A 25209-nucleotide genomic window follows, 5' to 3' on the forward strand; every position below is an offset into this window, starting at 1 on the left:
ACAAGTAGGCCGTTTCTGTCAGTGAGAAAGGTACATCCTGTTTAGTTATTGCTTCAGAAAAGTCTTATACCAATGACTTCCAAACAAGTACCCTACTATAATGAAACAAAGTCTTTGCATAAAATAACTTTGCTTGTTGAGGAAAACAGATCCTTCTGCAGATTCAGATAGGTTGAAGATCGAAGGCTGGTTGGTTTAGTTAGGATTTGCGAAACAATACACATTTTCTGTCCCACGGTGAAAGTGAATGCTCTTGTCTTTCATATCTGATCCAGCCAATCAGCATTCTTAGGAGCTTTGCATGTGTGCACATCTGTCATTTCGTGGCATTCCTTACAGCGGACTACACAGCACCAGTGAAATTTACATTCACACTTTGTCACTCGCATGACGCGGGATGTGTCATAGCCTCGTCCGCAGCACATCACTTCACAACCGTCCATCCCTCGAGAGGTCCTGTTGCACACCCTGCCCGCGGTACCCAGTGAGCCTGCCAAATAAAGAAAAGAGGTCGCAGTTTTTTATGACACTGAAAGCCGATACAAACAATTCCCTTTGATGTTTAAAAATAACTTCTCACACATGAAAAACTTGTAGTGTGCTTCAGAACGCTGAGATATATGAACCATGTTAAATATTACATTTCTACAATTTCTGACTCCAATTCCAATATCTGATTATCATGCAGCTCTCTGATATATGATAACGCAAAAAGATATCAAACTGTGACAGGTCATTCTATTTGAATGTGTATGATTAATGAGGCAATTTATCTTGACTTTTCTTGCAAAGTTAAAGTTGGCAGGTAATCCATTATAAAAATTGAGCATTTGCTAAGCTTATTACAATTTAAAATGTTATCTTCCCTTGGAAAGGGACCATGTGCAATTTGATCACAAAAATCTTTTTTTTAAATATCTTCAAGGAGGCACAGAGAACATATTGACTAAAAATCCGATTGAATACTTTCTTACACAGGAAATTTTGCTTTGGGCTAGCTGTTTCTTGCCTCCCATGAAGTAGATGTCTTCATGGTGGGCAATATTTCTGTATTTAGAGGAGCCCTATATGTTTCTTTACAGACATAAGACAATGGCTCACAAAACCTGTCTGCCAATAAAGTATCAGGGAAAAGTTACTTTTTTCTTTCCTCCCAATAATTACATCACTTCAGCATTCCAACAGGGATCAATGGATAGTAATAGAGGTTATCAGTCCTCCCTGGCAATTTAGAATATTTCAATTAATTGTGGGCTGCAGACTGAGAACATGAGACCAACATAGTTAAATCTGCTTATTTTGCCATGACCACACTGCCTTCAGAATTAGCTATATGATGTAGCTTAAAATTCTTGCCACATTCTGGTCGAGCTCAGATTAGTTAAAATTTGAATTTACTTATATGGGTAATATTTTCTATAATGCGAGTAAAACATGATGGAAATACTGAGCAGGTCACACCACATTTGTAGTGGCAGAAACCATTTTAGTATTTCAGGTTGATGATTTAACATTACATTCACCTTAAATACTGGCTATTTTTTCTCATAAATCAAGCAGAATTTTCATCAAATGAAAATTTTATATTTCATGTACAGTATTCAAAGATGTGTATCTTTGTGTAGGCCTCCGTTAGTCTCGATAGACCATAGATTTGCACCTTGGAAGGTTTCCAGGCAAGCCTGGGCAAGGTTTTTTTATGGAAGACCGGCAGTTGCCCAAGCTGGAAGTCTCCCCTCTCCAATGTTGTCCAAGGGAAGGGCATAGGATCCATACAGCTTGGCACTAGTGTCATCGCAGTGCAATGTGTGGTTAAGTGCCTTGCTCAAGGACACACACGCAAGCCTCAGCCAAGGCTCGAACTAGCGACCTTCGGATAACCAGACGAACGCCTTAACCACTTGGCCACGTGCCAACACATTCAAAGATATATCATATCTCCAAATACACTACCTGACTTGCTGAGAATTTTCTGTTTATTTGGTGTATTTACACTAAGAATTAAATAGTCTGTTTATATTAATAACCATGTTCAATTTGACTAAACACTTCAGCTTGGTCTTAGTTTCAGCCAATGTTTGTGTTGAAACATTTCTCCAATCTTTTTAGCACCCATTTTGTATTTGTATTCCTTTTTTAATTTCTCAGCCAATATGATCTACCAAATGGTACATTGTATTTGGCAGGCACTTTAACAATTTGATCAGATTTTATTTGATTTAACTAGTATTGGGGAAACTAAGAATTTAAGGATAAATGAAAATCGAATATATCTGCAGATGCTGTAGATCTGAAATAAAAACAGAAAATACTAGCAAAGCACCACAGGTCAGGTAGCTCATGTGAAAGGAGAAACTGTTCATGTTTCAAGCCTGAGAAACTCCATCAAAACTGAGAAAGGGAGAAAGCAAGTTAGTCTAGCCGGCAGAGAAAGTGGGGGAGGGGAGGGCAATGGGTATAGCAAAGAGAGTTGTCTGATAGGGTGAGATTAAGGGACAACTATCCTCCTTTATCTATGTCATATGTTGCTGATATTGTACAGTATGTGTTGTCTGGTCCACTGAGACAAATTCTCTTTGAACTTAATCTGCGTTACAACGAAGGGCCAAACTTCCTCTCATCATTCAAGAATGATGAAACAATTAGTATCCTGGGAATTCTACTCCGCTGTGAGAAGCAAGGTTTAACTTTAGGTGTACTACTTCATGTAGTACTCTTAGATGCTGTCACGGTATAAATTAATGTATTATACCATTACCCAACAAGAATAATTTCCTAAAAAATAGAGATTTTCGAGTGCTTCTAAATCTTTCGTTAGTGTGTGAGTATTCTTAAAAATCTGTACAGAATGCATAGTTGCACATTGATGATGGGAGATTACGACAGAGCTGAGTAGCCCAATGTTATGTTGTGGTGTCGGCACTTGACTCCAGCCAATGATTTCAATGAGGATTGTGGTGTTCTAGAGATGGGAACAGAGGAAAAGGTAAATTAATTTATCCCTTAACTATTAGCTTACCGCTTCAGCTCATTTATTAGAAATTTTGTTTAAACCTAGGCAATGTTTAGATTTCTTTTGTAGCTTTAATACTTTTACCTTCCTAAATTGAAGAAGTACTTTAACTCTATTAAGAATTGCTCACAATAACGACTGCAAGCAAAGATGGGCATTCGCCAGCTGACAAAGGCTGTTGAAGACATTTTGAGGGGTGGGGTTTCAGTGAACCCACTGCTTGTCAATCTTGCTCCTGAACTCCAGAATGCTTTAGACTTAACAAAAGCAGCCCTTTGCATCTAGACCAGGTAAGTACAGTTGTCAGTGAGTCCAAAAGGAAGATGCAACGAAGGGATTCATTGTAAAATCCAGCCCATTTTTATCTTACAATATGTGACTCAATATCATCAGATATTTCCATTGAGATTTATACAATTAAACACATATCACTGTAACCTTCATCAATCTTTCTCTATTATGTTTTATGAAATGATTGCTCCATTTTTAGAGGGAATTATTTTTGTAGAATGATTGTTCAACACATTAAGTTATATTCTGACAGCAGCTAAAAATACTAGTGAAGTAGTAAGCCTAAAGTTAAACCTTGCTTCTCACAGTGGAGTGAGAACTCCCCAGGATGCTAATTCCTGAACAATGAGAGTAAATTTGGGCCTTCATTGTGGCATAGATTAACACACACACAGACACATACACATACAGTACCTATCAAACTATCAAAATATTCACCCCCCCCACCCCCCCATTAGCAAATCATCACTGGTGCAGCCAGTTGGTTGTAGAAGTCACATAGTTAAATAGAGATCTGTTTTTGGAGACCTGTGTGCTGTCAAGCTATCTCAACTGATTGTAGTAAAAATGCACCTCTATCTGGAATGTCCAAGGGCTGGAGAGTCAGTATCCTGGCAAACACTACACCACAAAGACAAAAGAACTCCGAGAAAAGGTTATTGAAAAGCACAAGCCAGGAGATGATACAGGAAAATTTCCAAGTCACTGAATGTTCCTTGGAGTACAGTTAAGCCAATGGAAAGAATACGGCACAACTGTGAACCTGCCTAGAGCAGGCCATCCTCAAAAACTGAGTGACCGTGCAAGAAGGAGACTTGTGATAACACCAGAAGAGTTTCAATCTTCAGTGGCTGAGGAGGGAGAGACTGCACTTACAACAACTGTTGCCCGGGTGCTTCACCAGTTGCAGTTTATGGGAGATTGGCAAAGAAAAAGCCACTGTTGAAAAAAATTCACACGGAATCTCGGCTATGGGAGATCCCAGAAGGCACATGGGAGACTCTGAAGTCAGTTGGACGGTGGTCTGATAAAACCAAAATTGAGCTTTTTCAACATCAGACTAAACATTATGCTTGGCAGAAGCCAAACACCAGACATAATGAAAAACGCACCATCCCTACCGTGAAGTATGGTGATGGCTGCATCATGCTGTGGGCATATTTCGCTGCAGCAGGCCCTGGAAGGCTTGTGAAGGTAGAGGGTAAAATGAATGCAGCAAAATACAGGAAATCCTCGCAGGGAAACTTGATACAGTCTGAGAAGATTTGTTTTCCAGCAAGACAATAACCCCAAGCATAAAACCAAAGCTACACGGGAACGGCTTAAAGACAACAAAGTTAATGTTCTGGAGTGGTTGAGTCAGAGTCCAGACCTCGGTCCAATTGAGAATTTGTGGCTGAACTTGAAAAGGGCTGTTCACGCACGATCTCCATGCAATCTTACAGAGCTTGAGCAGTTTTGTAAGGAAGAATGGGGGAAAATTGCAGTGTCCGAATGTTGAAAGCTGATAGAGACCTATCCATACAGATTCAAGGCTGTAATTGCTGCCGAAGGTACATCTACTAGACACTGACTTGAAGGGGGTGAATACTTATCCAATCAATTATTTTGTGTTTTATATTTGTCATTTACTTAGATCATTTGGTAGAAATCTATTTTCACTTTGACATGTCAGAGTCTTTTTCTGTTGATTGGTGTCAAAAAAGCCAAATTAAATCCACTCTGATTCATAAAACAATCAAACAAGAAAACTTCCAAGCGGGTGAATACTTCGATAGGCACTGTACATATACAGTGGATTCCAGTTAAATGACTCATTGGTTAATCCTAATTTGGGACAAACTTTCAAAGAGCAAAAACTTTAGATGGGTTTCCCTTCAGTTATTTGTGACATCATGCTGCTTAATTGGGGCAGAAAACTGTTGCTAAACAGATTCTAACTAGTGTCAATCATACACACTAGTGTGACTTTTAGACACTACAGTGTGCTTAGAGGGAGTGGTTTTTAAGTAACATCAGATGCATGTGCTTGAGTTCAGAATTCACTGATTTTCATCTTTGATCATTGGTGAGAACTGGCAGCAAGACAATCCAGAACTCTTTTTGCTCACTGCAGTTTCAAGCATTCTGGAACAGCCAGGAGTGAAAATGAAGCAATTTCACTACTTCAACAAGTTAGGACCCTTGAAGAATATGAAGGTATCAACAATCATCTTGAACGTTACAATGAAAATAAAGATTTAGGGGATGCAATTGTCAGTAACATTGTATGAAGACAGTCCATTACCTGTATTAGGTTTTGGCGCTAATTTTGTTCATTGTGTACAGTGAATGAATTCCTTCACTGATAACTTTTATAGTTCTGGAGTGCTATTGGTAATGTTCTAATTTGTTCTGTATTTAATTTAAATACATAATTTGTTATTTCATTTGGCATTTTTATACCTTTTAAATTATTTCCATGAAACTTTAGCTAATTGGGGCATCCGCTTAATTGATGCAAAATGTACTTGTCCCGATGTGTCCCAATTAACCAGAAGGCACTGTACATACAGTATATATCAAAATAACTGGACCTTTTGTTGAAATAATATGCTACAGAATTAACAACTGTACTATCATTGGTTCATTAATAAACATTTGTAGCTTCAGATTCTGGAAATATCAAACTTCAATGTTAATAAATATTTGAGTGAATTTTGGACTTTTTTGGAATATTTGTTATATAAAAAGATTAATTTGAAATTGCAGACACAAAAAGTTTGAGTATTAATAGAAAGGCTTCTTTTTTTCTCCTGCAGCTTTTATTGACAACTGTTAACAGAAAGCTCCAGGAATGTATAAAGCCCTGATGAATGATGAAAAGTTGTTAAATTAGAGTAATTAAAGATGACATAAAGATCAGAGGAAAGAGTGCAGTAACCCAATTAAACTGACCAGTTACCAATTTTGTGGCGACTTTAGACATGAACTGGAATACAGTGACTATGGAATATCCGTTTAGTAATTTATTGTACCTTACATTAAGACAAAAGGCTCAGTGACCTTTGCACTCTACATCAGTCACGTTACCGACCAAGGCTGAACCTGCGATCTTCTATAAACTACAAGGTTTAGTTTTACACATTATTGCTTTTTTTTAAAGGAATGCTTCAATGCTGGTGATGGCTCAAAAGTCTCAGCACTTCTGCTGCAATAATAGAATATAAAAGCCAATCACAAGACTGCCAAGCACAGTTCCACTGAACGTTGTTGTCTTTAGGCAGAGGACATGTAGACATCAGCAATGATAACGTTATTATATATGACTACCAATTAAAATTGGAATCTGAAATGCAGCTGGTTTCTAAATAGTCACACATTAGAGATAATATCAAAAGACCTTCATAATTGCAAAAGGCATTTGTAATCTCCTAGACTGGATAAAAATTTATATATGCACCTTCTTGTTAGAAGAAAGCAAGGTCATATATCATATCTGGCAGGAGTACTCAATGGATATAGGAGAGTTAGCCTCATTAAAAGTGCTAATGAAATTGTTTATATCTGATGATGGCTGAAAAATAACATAAACTGAATTGAAAGGAATATATCGCAAACCCTACATATACACGGCATTGTACTGTCAATTTATATAGCTATCAATAGAAACTTGACAATAAAGTATCGATGTACTACAAGGAATATTGATTTCCATTATCAGAGCGATCAATATGTGGTACAGAGAGGACACTCAATGCTGTGCTTGCCTCCGGGCCATGTGGATGAGGCCTGAGGTCAGTTTTAATCATCTGCATCCACATCAAGCACACTGCATCCTGGCTTCAGATTTGGTCTTGAGGAAGACCATCAATAAGGATACCCTGATGCTAATGGCTACAGCATTCAATTGGGCAGCATATCTGAAGAACTGGCCCCCTGGCCTTGATTGATTTAGCATTGCTACCTTTCTGATTGACGATGGGCCTCAGTGTCCCTGGTGCCATCAGTGAATGTAATGCAGCGTAGGCACAAAGATCAATCGGAGAAGTGATCTCACCCAGATGTACCTGAGCTGAAGATTTGTTGCTGCTGTACTTCAGGACCAAACAGAACCCTTTTAAGTTCTGTAGTTTACATTGGTCTCCTTCAGCTTTCTGCATTTTCTTTCTTGTTGCCGACTGGCGGGTTGAGCGTTTGATACCATGGTGGGTGATATGTTAGCTTTTGTGTGAGGGAAGGGCTGGGGATTTGAGGTCCGAAGTTGTTGTTGGTGTTTTTCCATGTGGGGGATCTGTTAGTTTTTCTGTGCACGGGAGAGTGGGTTGGGGGTTTGGATTTTGATATTTGGATATTGATATTCTAGCTGCTGTTCCTCGGGTGGGCGATCTGTTAGTTTTGAGCAAGGGAGTGGTTGGGGAGGGTTTGGGGTTTGTGAGTTTATGTTTCTTTTTCTTTTTTATGCGGGGCGTGGGGGTGGTTGGTGTCTTTTCTTTCAACAATTTCCATGGTTTTTCTGCATTCCGTGGCTATCTGGAAAAGATGAATCTCAGAGTTGTACTCTGCATACATACTTTGATAATAAAATGAGCCTTTAAACCTTTGAAATTCATTAATTGAAAAAATTAACACTAGAATGCTATAACCATGGGTGTATCTTTACTAAATATTTATACTGTAATTTGCAGGCTTTTTAATTCCACAAAGTCACAGTTGCTTTAAAATGCATCTCAAAAACAAATAATTTATTTTTTCTTATTTAGGATCTGTCACTTCATTGTTCTGCTTGACTTGTAGAATTCTAGATTACTCAATGTGTAAAATACTCAGTCAATATAGACTGTTTATAGGGTGCCAATCTGTTCATGTGATACTCAGCCAAAGCATTGCAAGCCTGACTTTCAAAAAGGATCATTCAATGTTATTCATCATTATCATGAGAGAAATTAAATGATTTTTATTCTGGTTATTTTTGAAAGGAGAACTCCCAGGGACAATTCATACATAATGATATTGGGACAAAGACAGGGATTTTGATGTTATGCTTCCTGACAATTGTAAAGGAACCATGATGGTCCATTACCTCCTACAACATTGAGAAAGAAATCAATATTTATACTGTATTATAAATGTCCAGTGATTAAAAATTCAGCAACTGAATTCTGCTACACTAACATTCCTCACTTTGAGCGGAAGTTTTGATCAGATTAAAAATATTTGATTATGTCCTTAATAGCGGATTTTGGCAGGAACTCAGCTGTAAGTTCACACAACAGTGTTTCATTGGGAAATGTCAGCCAAGTCATCACTGAAGAAGTCGGATTATGGAGTCCTGCGATAGATTTTAAATTTTGACAGGAGGGCACAGAACAGAAAGAACCAGACTACTTCCAGCAACTGAGAGACCTTGAATGAGTATCTATAAATTTCAAATGAAATTCAAGGGATTTGCAGCAGTTTTCAGGGTAGTTTATCAATACTTTGCTTCAGAAGGCTAGTAAAAAGTGCATTGCAGTAATTTAGTCTATTGGATATAAAGGCGTGAATTGGTTTTTCAGCATCATTACATGAGAGAAATGGATGTGCATACCTTTGCAACATTTCTCAAGTCACTTTGGTCATTTTTTTCATGAGAAATTGAAAGTTAAAATTTCAATCAAGGATAACACCCAGGTTTGTTACTTCTGAGTTTACAAGGGGAGCAAAGTTCCCAAGTTTATCAAGAAGTTTATCTCTTTTGGCTTTGGAACCAACCAGAAGTGCTTCAAATTTATCTTCAGTTAGTTTTAGGAAATTACGTATGGTTAATCTCTTTTTTTTATTGTGCCTTACTGGAAGTTAAAGAAGCTAGGGCCAAGATCATCAGGCTCAACCAAGATATCATCTGCAGAGCTGTGGTGGAAGCCAAGTTTAATCTCCTAAATCTGTAATTGACATTTAGATTTCACAACACGAAGGACAGACCTGGGTGGGAGAGGGTTAAACCTATGATGTTTCATTTTAGAATTACAGTTTTCAAGATAGATCCTAATTGGGTGTTAAAAACTTTCATTTTATATCTACAATTTGTACAATATGTACATTTCTTACCCCCAGAGTGCTGGTATCATACTGATCTGACTGTGAAATTTGTCTTTGACACATTGCAGTTTTGTCAGGTCAAATGAAAGGTATAAAGAAAGGAAAATCATCAGCAGATGTTGTGGTGTAAAGGTTCCACAGACGTTCTTCATTTTCAACACATTTACTGCTATTTGTATGTAATGGAACTAACAGATGTCACAAAAATACACTCAACACATATCCTTTAAAAGCCATAAATGCCAACTGTTTGAGACTGTCATAAATTTTTCTATAATCTTGTTACCGTGATTTTTAGATTCATAAATATACATTATATATTTGAATCAAACCATTTGCTATTTAAACAAAGCTCTAATCTTTTATTTGAATCAATTATTATCTGGAATATTTAATGGTTACTGTTTCCATGGTACCGGCAAACATATCAAGTGTATGTTTTAGAGTCAATTGCCCTTGGCAACCAAGAACATTATAGAAAAAAGGGGGGAAAAAGGTAAAGGAGTTTCTAATGAAGTAAGACTTTCCTGCCAATCATTAGCTTGTAGTTACATTCTTGCACACATGACAGGAGATTGTAATACTTTCTGATAGATTACCACATGGACTTTAAAGAAAGCAAGTGAGTGCCAGCGAGAAGTGAGAGTAAAACAAAAGCATGAATTTGCACAATGTTATGCAAACATTTCCAGGGAACACCAGTGTTTGCTTTAGGACTGTAAAATTTGTTGAGATGATTGAACACTGTATCTTTGCCAAGAATTATACAGACATAACCTCGTGTTGGTATACTGCTCCCGCTGTCAGGAGATTACCACCCATGGTTATTCAAGGCAAAATTGTACTAAAGTACAAACTCACTTCCTTTTTCTCAGCAGCTAGTAAATGTAATATTCAAAAGAAGGATTCTTGCACATTGGAATAACCAGAACCTTGAAGTTAAATAATTTTGCTGGCTGTCTCCTTCCCACAGTTGCTGCCTGTGATCACACTAAGTCCATATGATCCTGATCTGAATGCTGGTGGCCCAAACCATCCTGGATTGCTGTGGCACAATGTAGCAATAGCAGAGCATCCCGCAACCCTCCAAAGACTGATGAAAGTACTGGCAGGCAACATGGCATTGCACCAGCTTTGCTGGTTATTAATACCTCTGAAGTTTTTAAAAGTCCCTAGGAAATACATTTAAATGATTAAAATGAAGTCATTAAAATGACAAGAATCTGCCTAAAGTTTTTTTTCTATGTGGAGGACTCCCGATTCCAATGAGGTGATGAATCCCACATCAAATTAGAGTTCCACTTCTGAGCAGAGCAAAGTCATAGACCTGGTTCAGAACAGCTCAGTATGAAAATGCTGGCACAGAAGTCCCAGATTGTTACCTCTTAAATGGGTAAATGTTAACATTTCTCTTTAGTAATGTTGTCATTTACCAAGAAGATCCAGGCCACAGTGTATTTCATCAAGTAAACTCGCTGTTGCAACACACACAAAATGCTCAGCAGGCCAGGCAGCATATAGGAAAAGAGTACAGTCAACGTTTACTGCCAAAGGGTTCGGCCGGAAAAGTCGACCGTACTTTTTCCATAGATGCTGCCTGGCCTGCTGAGTTCCTCCAGCATTTTGTGTGCGTGTTGCTCGGATTTCCAGCATCTGCAGATTTTCTCCTGCTTGTGTTGCATCTCATCTTGTTCAGCCCTTGTGCAAGTCATTCAATAGATACAGTTAATGAATAGTGAGAAAGTGTGCAGAAAACCCAGGCAACACACACAAAATGCTGGAGGAGGCAGGCAGCATCTATGGAAAAGAGTAAACAGTTGACGTTTCGTCTGAGATCCAGAAATGTCGACTCTTTACTCCCTTCCATGGGTGCTGCCTGGCTTGCTGAGCTCCTCCAGCATTTTGTGTGCATTGCTTTGAGTTTATGAATTTATTTAACTTTAGCACACTGTGTGAATACTGAACCTAAACTATTACCACGGCAAACATAACATGAAATGGTATAGAGAATAGAAGGATTTCACAACTAGTTTTAATTTAACACTTCCCTCTCCAACCTAAATACTCTGAAAAGCAGATCAGACTCAGTGGGCAAATGACCCAATTCTGCTCTAGGTCATATGTTTTATGGTCTAAAACTTTTATTAGGATGTAATATTTTGGAACTATATATTTTATGAAAACTGGCACAATGTCAATTAGTCTGTTATGGGACACTGAGGAATTCTATAATGGATCTAACCAGCAAAGCATATAGAGTCTTATTTTCTGCTTTAATTGAATTCTTTCCTTAAAGCATCACATGCACTTGCTCCCTTCTTTTCCTTCTTTTAAGAATACTAGAACTGACATTTGCTGGAGCAAAAACACTTCACGCTGTTCCATTTCTGTCTGCTCCATTATTGCCAAATAAGTCTGAAAATTGGTTCTATAGTGAATGCAGAGATACTTATTATTTTGTCAATTACTGTACTAGGCTGAAGACTAATGGTAGTAAATGACCTTGCTGTCTGTATTTATTCTTACACCATTTTGTCATGGATCCATCACCTCTGTGATTATTGACCCATTTACCAACTCCTGGCTATGCTCTTCTCAAGCTTTAAGGTTATCATGCTATTTTCAAACACCTCACTGATTTTATCTACCCTATTTCTCTGATCTCACCAATCAAAGAATCACTATTTGTTTAGTTATACTATCAAGATATGGTCATTTTACTAATCCAGAAATTTAGGAGCCTGGACCAATGATCTGGAGACAAGTCTTCATTCTATTGTTAAAACTAAGGATTTTAAATAAAATTAAATATTTTAAAAGAGATCTGCAATGAGAAAACTAGGAAGAGTAATAGTGATCTCTTGAACATCGTGTTTGTTAATCTACTTGATGGATGAAAATTGTGATCGCAGAACTCAAGTCGACTATTAACAACTGTCTGAAATGTTCTTCCAAGCCACTAGTTCAAGAAGAATTAATGATGGCACAATTGTTGACCCTTTTACAATGCCTACATCCTGTGAATGAATAAAAAAAATGTTGGCCTTTTGTTTATCTTGATAATGATTCCAAACACTGCCAGCTCCATCATGGGCACTAGCCTCTCTAGCATCAAGCACACCTTCACAACGAGATGCCTCAAAAAGATGGCATCCATCATACCCATCACTAAAGACCCCCATCACCCCAACATGCTCTCTTCTTATTACTACCATCAGAGAAGAGGCACAGGGAGTCTAAAAACACATACAATATTTTGTCCTTCCCCTCTGCCATCAGATTCCCCTCACCATGAACACTACCTCACTCTTTTTGCTGCCTCTATGCACCATTTATTTAATTTAATTATGAAGGGATTTGGCCCAAAATGTCAACTGTACTTTTTTTTCCATAGATGCTGCTTGGCCTGCTGAGTTCCTCAGCATTTTTTATGTGTTGCTTGGATGTCCAGCATTTGCAGATTTTCTCTTGCTTATAATTCTCTTTACCTGTTCTTCCTTTGAGACATTTTTAAAAATGTTAACCTTTCGAACTTGCTTTTGGTCCCTTACCTAATATCTTGGATGTTATCAGGTGTAATCGCTTGTCTAATAATACTTCAGTGAACTTCCTTCGATGGTAGTTTAGATAGGCTATGTAAGTAGGAAGTGTTTTGCGAAGAATGGAGCAATTGCTTCTATTTTCTGCTAATTTCACTTCACCTTGGTTAGATTCAGCATGCTTTTAATGTAGTTTGTGGTTGAGTTAATCTTTCTCTCAGAACACTCTTAATGCACCAGTATTATTTTTCCATTTGGTGCTCTGAAATATAATTTGAATTACTGCTATATCAAGCTTATTAAAGCTTGTATCTCAACTTAATTGAAATTGTCATGATACTTTTATTTCAATGAACTCAAGAATAATAACTGCTAATTATTTCCACAACATGAACAGAAAAAGAATGAGCAACACACACAAAATGCTGGAGGAACTCAGCAGGCGAGGCAGTATCAACGGAAATGAATGAACAGTCGATGTTTCAGACCGAGACACTTCATCAGGACTGGAAAGAAAGAGAAGTCAGAGTAAGAAGGTGGGAGGAGGGGAGGAAGAAGTACAAGGTGGAGGTGATAGGTGAAACTTGGGGGGAGTGAAGTAAAGAGCTGGGAAGCTGATTGGTGAAAGAGATAAAGGGGTGGAGAATGGGGACTCTCATTGGCAAGAACAGAAGACCCTGGAAGAAAGGGAAGGGGGAGGAGCACCAGAGGGAGGCGATGGGCAGGTAAGGAGATAGGTGAGAGAGGGAAATATGAATGGGGGATGGTGAAGGGGGTGGTGGAAGCAATTGCTGGAAGTTCGAGAGATCCATGTTCATGCCATTAGGTTGGAGGATACCTACGCAGAATATAAGGTATTGCTCCTTCAAACTGAGTGTGGCCTCACTGTGGAAATAGATGAGGCCACGGACTGACATTTTGGAATGGGAAGTAGAACTGAAATGGGTCGCTACCAGTAGATCCTGCTTTTTGTAAAGGACAGATCAAAGGTGCTCGGGCGAAAAGAATGATGAGCATCTAGAGTTATGTTGTAGTAATAGGGATGTTCAAGGAATGGTAATGATGTTAATGTCTGAATAGATTTATAATTTCAGTGCAAGTGCACTGGTTCAGTCATACTGAGGGTGTAACGTGAGTACTTGTAATCATAATGATTTTACATTCAATAAATAGTGAATGGACAAATTACCTGCTTCTCTGTCCATTACACAATAATCTGGAGAGCTTTCAAAATACACCAGGTCATTCTTTGTTGGTTTTTTAAAGTTCTTGTCTGCTACAGTAAATCCAGTCCCATCTTGGTTCATGATCACCTGAATAGCTCCATTGTACTTTCTCCGCAGGTAACTGCCAGTTTTTTGAAAGTCTGCCATGGCAAGCCAGCAGGTTCGCAAAGTGCAAGATCCACTAACTCCGTGGCATTTGCATTCAAGCTTCAGGAAACGTTTCACAGCCTAAAGGGAGAACAACACAGTACACACCAATAACGTCAATTCACCAACTACATCAGCAATGACCATCAGCATCATCGTCATTATGTGTCATGACACATGACACGGGCAATCATGGTCTTTGACCATTATTGCTCTTGGCAAATTTTTCAACCGAATTTGTTTCCCAATCGCCTTCTTCTGGGCAGTGACTTTACAAGACAGGTGACTCCAGCCATTATTAAAACTCCTCAAAGATTGTCTGCCTGGTGTCAGTGATATGCACCAACTGTTCCTATGACCATCCATCGCATGCTGCCACGGCTTCATGTGACCATGATTTGAGGGCTAAACAAGTGCTACCACCTTGCCCAAGGGTGACTTGCAGGTTAGCAGAGGAACGAAGCACCTCACATCTCCTTTGGTAGAGATATATCTCCACCCTGCCACGAGCAACAATAATCATTAAGTAACTGCTCCTGGATGAACCAGGGTCAATGTTGATTAAGACTGTTGATCCTCAGATTTAGAGAAAGTTTTACAAGGTTGATTTCAAGCGACTGTTTCCTTTAGCTGGAGAGTTCAATAGACATTAATTCATCAGTGAGCAATTTAATGTTAATGTGGGGAAATTTTGTAATGGCCATTATAAAATCTTAGGAACTGTCTGCCTTTGTGATTGTTCAGTTATTCATTTCAAGGCTGAGGTCAATAGACTGTTGGAATTGGGACTTGGGGTTGAGGAGACAAAATAGACTTCAGCCACTATCATCTATGATCTTAGTAGACGCTGATGCAGGCTTAAGTAACTGTATTGTGACCTCAGCCACAAATTACTCTGAATCTTAATTATTGCCAAATAGATATAACATGGTTGTAATTTTTTATGAATGTATGTGTGAAAATGTAAAAGATAGCATATATTTCTCCATGTTCATGTGGGAGTCCCTGAAATAATATCCATGAGAATCTGAATTGTTGCAGCCATGAATTACTACATCCACCGTACAATGCACATAGGGTTATCAGTGACACAACAGTGAAAGGTAATTTATTACAAGAAGTTGATCTCCCTAACCAGTAAGGTGAAGAACTAAATTAATTATTATACTTGGCGAGTTTCCTGAAAAATTTTCTCAAACTTCACCCACCTCAGCAGCAGGGAACATGTTATTTATTCTCTGAACATCAGATTTATGGATATGAAAATGTAGCTAACATACTTAAAAGATTGAGTATTTTTGAAATATTTATCAAATTCATCAGCATAGAAAATCACTTTGTGTTACTGTTTGGAATTAGACCCATTATCAAAGCAGATCAGGAGAGTCTATTAGTTAATAAAACTTTCTCTCACACTATTCTCTCAACACTTTGGACTTTTCTTTCAAATGTATAACATTTGTTATTTTAATACTGTTAAACTGCTTTTGGTTGCAACTAAAGCGGAGATTGAACTGAGGTCCAATTTTTAATCATTTTTAGTGTGTGGGCACAAGCTTGTAAAAGTATTGATGTCTACTGTGGATGATTTTCTGTCAGTCCCTAGGCGTTGTACTGTCATTATTATTTAGTGAACATTAACATATGGTTGGATGGCTATGCGAACAATTGTTGGTAATGTCATCCCAAGGGTCCACAGGTGGTTGGGTGCAATAAAAGGAAGTGTAAGGACTTGAGTGGAATTGGCAGTGTAGATGCAGACAGATTACTTCCTTCCAGTTGGAGAATCTAGAGCCATCAGGAATTGTCTCAGAGTTTGAGACTGACCATTCTACAGAGGGAAAGCTCCTTTTGTACAGTTGTAGGTCTTTAGGAATCTCTATCTTAGGTAGCTCTGGAAGCTCTGTTTTCACGCATACTTAAGGCTAAGGTTAATTTATATTTGTTAATTTGAAGCGAGGGTAAAGCAGTGGATGTTGTCCATATGGACTTCAGTAAGGCCTTTGACAAGGTTCCGCATGGAAGGTTAGTTAGGAAGGTTCAATCGTTAGGTATTAATATTGAAGTAGTAAAATGGATTCAACAGTGGCTGGATGGGAGATACCAGAAAGTAGTGGTGGATAACTGTTTGTCAGGTTGGAGGCTGTTGACTAGTGGTGTGCCTCAGGGATCTGTATTGGGTCCAATGTTGTTTGTCACATACATTAATGATCTGGATGATGGGGTGGTAAATTGGATTAGTAAGTATGCAGATGATACTAAGATAGGTGGCGTTGTGGATAATGAAGAAGGTTTTCAAAGCTTGCAGAGAGATTTAGGCCAGTTAGAAGAGTGGGCTGAAATATGGCAGATGGAGTTTAATGCTGATAAGTGTGAGGTGCTACATTTTGGTAGGAATAATCAAAATAGGACATGCATGGTAAATGGTAGGGCATGGAGGAATACAGTAGAACAGAGTGATCTAGGAATAATGGTGCATAGTTCCCTGAAGGTGGAATCTCATGTGGATAGGGTGGTGAAGAAAGCTTTTGGCATACTGGCCTATATAAATCAGAGCGTTGAGTGTAGGAGTTGGGATGTAATGTTAAAATTGTACAAGGCATTGGTGAGGCCAAATTTGGAGTATTGTGTACAGTTCTGGCCACCGAATTATAGGAGAGATGTCAACAAAATAGAGAGAGTACAGAGGAGATTTACTAGAACGTTACCTGGGTTTCAGCACCTAAGTTACAGAGAAAGGTTGAACAAGTTAGGTCTTTATTCTTTGGAGCATAGATGGTTGAGGGAGGACTTGATAGAGGTATTTAAAATTATGAGGGAGATAGATAGAGTTGATGTGGATAGGCTTTTTCCATTGAGAGTAGGGGAGTTTCAAACAAAAGGACATGAGTTGAGAGTTAAGGGGCAAAAGTTTAGGGGAACTTCTTTACTCAGAGAGTAGTAGCTGTGTGGAATGAGCTTCCAGTAGAAGTGATAGAGGCAGGTTCGGTATTGTCATTTAAAAAAAATTGGATAGGTATATGGACAGGAAAGGAATGTTATGGGCTGAGTGCAGGTTGGTGGGACTAGGTGAGAGTAAGCGTTTGGCATGGACTAGAAGGGCCAAGATGGCCTATTTCCATGCTGTAATTGTTATATGGTTATATATAAGAACTTCAGATGAGGCAGGTAAGTGGACTTGAAATTAGGCACAGCCACAACCTAACCGAACAGCAAATTAGGGATGCAGAGAGGGTGAAAGACCTACTCCTGCGTCTATTCTTTCTTATGTGCTTTTCCTGGATTAGTCAAGGTACATTGCGTGGACGAAAATAGAAGTGTTTTACCCTTTAATCCAAACTTGTTGTAGTTAACTTGAAGAGCCTTGATCTTGGCTTTTAGCACCTGATCTAAGGAAAGACAATGCACAATAATCCAGTATTTTAAAGGCTTTGCCTATTGCTTCTATGATTAATGCGTATTTCTGAATTAATAGCAAAATTGTTTTTATTTTCAGTTTGCAATTTAGAGGAGGCCGCTTTCTGATCCCAAATCAAATATGACATATGCAAGTTCCACATTTACAAAAGAACTTTCAAACAGGAATGGACCTACCTTTCTACCAGCTCGGTTATTATGCAGGTTCATCAGTGCCCGGGCATCCTTTCCTTTCTTCTCCTTCGCATCCACAAATGCTTTAGCAAAACTAATTCCATAGTCAATATTATCACTGCATCCGCCCCAGTCAAAAGTTCCCTTGCTGTCCTTGGAGATACCTTTCTTTTGTGGATCACAAGCACAGGAGCTGAGCTCCCCCTGACTACAGGCTCTTGTTATGGCGAATACAACTCCGGCAGAAGAGATGGCATAAACAAAGGCAGCTTCTCTGCTACCTGCACAAGGCAACAAAGGGTAATTGATTAACAAGTCTATTGACGCACAGAACCCTTAGAACAACAATGGAGGATATGGTTTCCAGTGCATTTAACACAATTTATATCCCTTTGAAATTACATCAGTGAAAGAATTTTCTTTTCAATAGTGTTATCCCCAGCAGAACAGTTCACTGAAAGTTATTCCAAATGATTAAGATAATTTATTAACAATATTATGCTAATTGTCTGGAGAAATCTTATTCATATACCATTAATTTCAAACAATGAAAATTAAACATTTAAAAATATAAAAGTACATAAAATGTCAACAATAACAAAGCAAAGTAAAATAATTTATTTTCATCAAAATATGCTACCATATATTGCCATGAATTTAAATTTCTTGCAGGCATTTACAGGAAAATGGAAAAACATTAGAATTTTAATGAAAAACTATGCATAAACAAAGACTGACAGAAAATTAGTGTGTAAAAGAAGATGATCTGTGTAAATAAAAATAATACTGAGCATGAGTTGTAAAGAATCCTTGAATGTTAGGTTGCAGATTGTAGAATGGGTAGCCTCTTGCATGCCAATTCGTCACCACCTTTAATTCGGCCAACAACAGCAGTGTCACCAGCAAACTTAAATACAGCATTGAAGCTGTGCTTAGCCTCACAGCCATAGTACAAAGTAATAGAATGTGGAAAAGTACTTAAGTGAATTAATGTTTAATACCATCAGATTTCAAATTACTCTGCAACATTTACAGAGTATTAGGAAAGTCCTTACTGCTAGGGACTAATGGAAAACTTCGTGGTAAACTTCCTATTGCTTTGACCACCCAAACCACTCAAAAGCCTTACTCAATTGCAGCTTACTTGCAGCTTGATGCATACTTATTTCATATATAATGCAGTTAGGGTGATGTTTGTACTGAGGTCAGATAGCATCTACCACTGATGCTCAACCTGCTGTGTGTGTCCACCAATCTAGCCAATTATTCAAAAACTTTACTGTTTCTGTGCAGCTACATCATTCGCTAATAACCAGAAGTATTAATTCTGAGCATTTGCTCCTCTTCAGGGGAAAGGTGTTCTATTAATTTCTAGCTTCAATTGAGAAATTATTATAGTTAACTGTAATAGTTCCATAAATAAAGTTTTCACAGTATAGTTAAGAACCCATTGTGTCTAAAAGTTGAATATCTTTAATTAAGTCAGGGATTGAGAGAATTGCTCAGCAGATTAGGCAGTGTTTGAGGAGAAAGAAACAGATTTTACATTAAAAAAATCTTCAATGTGAATTTTTATTAAAATGGAGTTAACTACAAAACCAAATTCATGTTTATGTTGAGAACAAAGATAACTTTCTTCACAAAAGAATCATATTTCAGCCCTTAGAAAGAACTGGACATACTAAGGCCTTTTCTGGTAGTTTGAGATAATCCAGCATTTAATAGAGGTTTACAATCTTGACAAGCGCAATGTCATTCTGCTAATTTTTCAATGGATATGACTGCCTATCTACTCTTTTCAGGTATTACAATTTAGCAGCACAGTGAGTTAGCACACTTGAGAACAAACTCTACCCTGGCTAACTTTGCTGTGACCGAGACAGACAGTACAGGTATCAGTGTAACTTGGCCAATCAGGGTTTCATTATGTTTCTTGACTTTCTTCTTGAACTCCAGCTCTACAAAGACCACATTACAGAATTGATTTATCAGGGCAGTTATGGGGAAGGAGAAGTACATTTCAGATCATGTCCTCAGCGGATTCTGTAATTTACTTACTTCTGAGCATGACTCTACCAAATAGAGTGTGGTCTCGGTCCAGCGTATTACAATTCCAGCGGTGATGGCGGAATTGATGTTGACATTCTGCGATCCACTCTTTAGCTCCATCTCCAATTGACTGCATTGTATCGGGGTGCTTATGACAAAGTTGTCGCTGTCTGCTCACCAAACCTGGGATATTGTCACAAATTACCCGAGTTCCAAGGGCACCCATGTACCTGCCAGGGTTGGTGAAGATAACCAGAGACTGCCATGTTCAAGGTATTCCACGTATTGTTCAATAATAATGAACATTTACTTACCTCTCCTTCACTCCTCTTCCACTCTACCCTCACACCCTCTTCTTCTCCCTCTTTTCCCTTCCTTTTCCCCACTCCATTCCATACCCCTGCTCCTTCTGATGAATGAAAAAATAATCAACTCTCAAAGCATCAATGCCTGTTTTCATACGTACGGTATATCTCATTGAACCAGCAAAGTGGTTGGTGGGTATGTACTTAGGGAGGGCTTCATGTCCATGATATAACATATATCCCTAATGTAGCCAATCTAGCTAATCATTCAAAAATTCTACCATATCTGTGCAGCTACATTAGTTAGTAATAACCAAAAGCATTAATTCTAAACATTTGCTCCGCATCAAGGGAAAGATGTTCTTCTAATTTCTAGCTTCAATTGAGAAATATAATTTATTCCCCATTTTCTCCAGATTGATGGATAAATCCAATAAATCTTTGGCCATTAAGCCTGATAGCTGATATGATATTTAGATGGAACCTTGGCATTGACTGAGCAATCCCTTTGTAGTCACTGCTTGGCAGATCTTATGGATTGCCTCATCTAAGCTGGAGTGCAAGCATTTCAGTTTTCTACGCTTCTCCTGGAAGAATATGTAGACTAAACAGAGTTAATTCTGATATGTTTGTGTAATGGCACCGAGGCACAAGGGCTCTAGAAAAACATTACATTAACAAAGCCAATGCAGTTGTTCAATGTACACGAGCGAAGCTGCAGATTTAACACATGCCAGAAGAGCTCGTATCTGGTTCCCTCATTTGATCCTCTCTCCTTACCAAGTCAGACTTTTACCTAGTAGACCTCTAAAATGTCCACCCGTAATCAAGTGCTGATTTTGAATATGTATCAATAAGCATTTGTTGATGATTTGTTCATAATTGAGTGAAAAGGGTACTATTTAAGATCTGACTTAGTTTAAAAGTCATCACATCAGCATCTTAGGATCTGATCATCTTTATTTTCATTTATTGATCAATAAGGATTACATAAAAGGAAAAACACACCAGATCAATGTAGCTTTAAATACCTAAAATCTGTTGTAGTTAATGTTTATCTCAAACCTAGAGGCCAAAATAATTGAAATGTTTCTAGGAAAGCATTAGAAATAAACTAAAATCTAAAAATAGATATAAGGCTTCCTTTGCTTACGAAATATGGAATAAGGGTAGTGATACAAAATTGATGCCCTTAAAGAAAGAATTTTGATTGTCTTATTAAGGAAGAGTGGCAGAGTCTGTTCTCTGGCGAGATGAGGTGGGTGGAAAAAGCACAATGTTGGGTAATCTGGAGACCGCCATTTCCATGTCTGGACTTCCAGTAACTCACGGAGAATTTAACGGAGAACTCTCACTAACACGGATTCATTCAGGAGGGGAAAGCGAATTTTCAAATACAAAATACGTTGGCATCGTCAAGGCTTTTAACATCGGTAAAGGAGTTTAACATCGGTAGCTGAGCGAAGGGCGCTGAGTAGGCTACGGTCAATTATGGAAAACCCTGAACATCCTCTACATAGCACCATCCAGAGACAGAGAAGCAGTTTCAGCGACAGGTTACTGTCGATGCAATGCTCCTCAGACAGGATGAAGAGGTCAATACTCCCCAATGCCATTAGGCTTTACAATTCAACTGCCAGGACTTAAGAACTTTTTTAAAGCTATTATTAATGCTTTTTGAGTTAGTGATTTAGATGCATATCATATTATTACTGAGTTAAGTATTGTATGTAATGAGTTTTTGCTACAACAAGTGTATGGGACATTGGAAAAATGTTGAATTTCCCCATGGGGATGAATAAAGTATCTATCTATCTATCTATTTTATTCCGATGCTCAATGTGAGCAAGGCTAGTCTTTATTCCTCATCATTTGGTGCAGCCCGTCTTTCTGGAATTGCGAAGTGATGCCGAAGCCGTGGTTTTTAAACTCGGAAACTCCAGTATTTAATGCCAATGAACTAAAGACGGCCAGTGGTTTGGGGTATTATACAACTGCAAAAATCTCGGATCAAAGCATTTCGACAGGCCGGCAAATTAGACTTAGCCGCCAGTCATAGATCTGCTGTGCTCTCTGCCCCCGGTAAAGCCAAAACGGTGCTAACATCTGAAAACTTTTCAGTTTCCGGGTTACACGGCATGAAGCTTCATGCTTTTACGTAAAATAACCATTCATTCGATGAGAGGAATTGAATTAATATATGACAAAAACTTAATTCGTTCCTAATTCACAAAGGTGGGGAACAGGTTAACAACGCTTCAAGTAGAGAGATCATAGAATAAGTTATAACACACTCTGCCACAGGATCTAACTTTTCTCAAGGGTCCCCCACCCCCAGACAGGAGATGTAGCCGCGAAGAAACTCGAGATATTTCTTAGTGTGAGACGTAAAATTATCAGGTGCTTATAGCACAGTTATTGGTCGTTAGACACACGTAGTATCGCCCAGCGCTTGGTATTTGTTGTTATTCTTGAAATTCTGGCCGATTGAATAACTTACCACCATGACGAGTAAACTCGGGGTGCGATCCACGAAACGATCAAAGGCAGGGACAGCCAGAATGCGGAGTTCATATTAAAACGCGTTAATCCGGATCCTGGTCAGATCGGTCATGGTCTGTAGAAAAATTCCCATTGAATGGTACTTTCAGCTTGTCAGATGCCGGTACCCATCACTGAGGAGGGGTTCTTCAAATCTCACCAGGTCTCAGTAATATTGGCACCGAATAGGGACTCTGCGATGTGGTCATCTCGTTGTAACTTTATCATTCGCAGCACGCGGTGAATATGGGAATGGTCCACTTTATAGATGCGGCATTTCCCTGCGCTCACTCTGAAGATCTGGTGACTGATGTTGGCTGCCTCCAGCCCAATGTGTGGAGAAGGGGTGGGGCACGCTTGTCCTGATGGATGAAGTTTAGTGCTGAAATAATGTTCAGCGGCAAAATCCCAAACCCAGGACATCGGCACTTTATCAATCACACAAGACAGACAAGCACTGGACCACTCTCCATGCACCGACTCGATCGAACCGGTTGTGAGCGTTCCGACCCCTCGCCATCTCATCAAATCCGTGCCATTTTACGGAGAATCGTCGACAATAAATTATTTGATCTTTATAAATGGTCGGATTGTACGTTCGATCTTGCGGGTTAGCTAAAATAAATCAATGCCCAATATCCCAATGCGAAATAATGAGGCGGCGAACTCGCTAAATTAGCGCAACGTTTACCGATTACTAAACATGAAAGATAACAAGGGAAATCTAAGTATGTGTTGGCTGTCTGTGCAATTACTTCTGCACTATTATTTTTACCGTCTCAGAGATGAGAGGTTGTCAATATTTCTTGTAATAAGTTCAGGCGGTTCAAGTGGCTGCCAAAATCCTCTGAACCTGCAGGAGAGCTGTCCAGCTTCCTGTCGCAGCCCATTAGGCTGCTCTTTGATCTCACTTTTGGAAAAGTGAACACACTTAGCTGCTACGAACTCGGCAGCGAAGGAAGCAAGGGATCTACAGGTCAGTTGCCAGTCAGTTCTGATGAACAGCCTGGTCAATTAGCGGCCACCTCTTCGCAATCAAACAAAACCTACATGGTAGATGTCTGAATGAGCGAGGTGACGGAAAAATCCATTACAAACGTATGACGGGAGGGTTTTACAAAGTCCCTCACAATTCTCCGATGTGCAGCGACATCGGAAATAGTTTTGTCTAAAATCAAGTGCTGTTTTACTCGGAATACCTCGGGGTACTCTTCTTCCAAACAACCGTCATTTTTAAAGCTCTTGTCTAAGATCCGCAGTTCAAAGTTACTTCAAAGTTCAAAGAGCATTTCTGATCAAAGGGCGTATACCGTGTACAACTTTGAGATTCATCTTCTTGCAGGCACTCATAAAACAAAGAAACGCAATAGAATCCACACCACACACACACACACACACACACACACACACACACACACACACACACACACACACACACACACACACACACACACACACACACACACACACACACACACACACACACACACACACCGACAAACATCCCAACGTGCGAAAAAGAATAAATCGTGCAAATAATAAAAAAAAAGTAAACAAATGATACAAACTGGGGAGTCTCCGAAAGTGAGGCTACGGGCTGCGGAGTCAATTCGCTGTATTGCCATTGATAATATTAACCTTATTTTCCCGTTAGCTTTATTACACCGCTGTTACTTTGGGCCATTTAACATAGATCTCGCCAGTAAATCTAATTGGTTTTTAATGCAACTTATTCCCACATTCAAGTCCATTAATATCACCCTGGAGAATCTGAAACTAACAAACAGACATTGAAATAATAGACATACTGCAATGCTTCATTGATTCATATGTTTTCATATTTATTTGAGTTAGTAGGTTTCCACCTGTAATAATGTAATAAACCTCAATTTTAAAGGGGGAGAGTAAATGCCCAGATGTAATGCCCTTTTGATTCTATGCAATGTGACATGTTTGCCGTCCTACTTCTGCACTGTGCAAACCCATTAAAATTAAGCAAGTTGAGGTGAATCTACCAATTTCGTGCACATAGTAACTTGGGTTTTATGCCCATAATTTAATATAGGAGTTAACTAACAACCAGTTGGGGGTTTCAAGGAATCTCTGCCCTATTTAAACATCAGTTGTTTATTCTGACGCCCTCGACTCTATTATCAGTAAAATTCAAACTTAAAGATTTGCATGCATTGGCTAAAAGTGCATCGGATAGTCTACAGAATCGATAAAAGTGCAGAATTTGTAACCACTCTAAATATCGTTTTGGAATTTATTTCTTGGAGAGTTAGAAAACCCAGTGTTTAGTGCAAAAAAAGAAGAAAAAATTCATAGGTGTCACTCATCCATCCCTCTGTGTGACACATGACTGAAACTAGGGTTCTCGGATATAGACAGGTGAAAATGAACCGTGAAATTCTATGGCACATTTAAATAAAATACTGCATTTTCAT

The 25209-nt window shown here is 38.7% G+C and overlaps 1 protein-coding gene across 1 annotated transcript; it reads right to left on the reverse strand.

The window, feature by feature from the left end:
* Positions 1 to 260: 260 nt before the first annotated feature.
* On the reverse strand, positions 261 to 22829 carry wnt2 (wingless-type MMTV integration site family member 2). The gene is made up of 5 exons (XM_073057618.1): positions 22722 to 22829; positions 19926 to 20146; positions 17871 to 18148; positions 14093 to 14357; positions 261 to 490 (listed from the first exon to the last, which is right to left on the reverse strand). The coding sequence occupies exons 1-5, from the start codon at positions 22793 to 22795 to the stop codon at positions 261 to 263; spliced, it is 1068 nt and encodes a 355-aa protein (XP_072913719.1). The 5' UTR covers positions 22796 to 22829.
* Positions 22830 to 25209: the final 2380 nt, after the last annotated feature.

The sequence above is a fragment of the Hemitrygon akajei genome, chromosome 10 (assembly GCF_048418815.1).
Source record: "Hemitrygon akajei chromosome 10, sHemAka1.3, whole genome shotgun sequence".
NCBI classification, from domain to species: domain Eukaryota; kingdom Metazoa; phylum Chordata; class Chondrichthyes; order Myliobatiformes; family Dasyatidae; genus Hemitrygon; species Hemitrygon akajei.

What these genes read in the sequence shown, in the direction of transcription:
- wnt2 (XM_073057618.1), bottom strand. Translation starts at nt 22,795, where the DNA reads ATGAACTCCGCATTCTGGCTGTCCCTGCCTTTGATCGTTTCGTGGATC. An exon ending in CGAGTTTACTCGTCATGGTG is followed by an intron (nt 20,147 to 22,721) that starts GTAAGTTATTCA and finishes CAACCCTGGCAG; the next exon opens with GTACATGGGTGCCCTTGGAA. An exon ending in TGTAATGGACAGAGAAGCAG is followed by an intron (nt 491 to 14,092) that starts GTAATTTGTCCA and finishes TTTATTTGGCAG; the next exon opens with GCTCACTGGGTACCGCGGGC.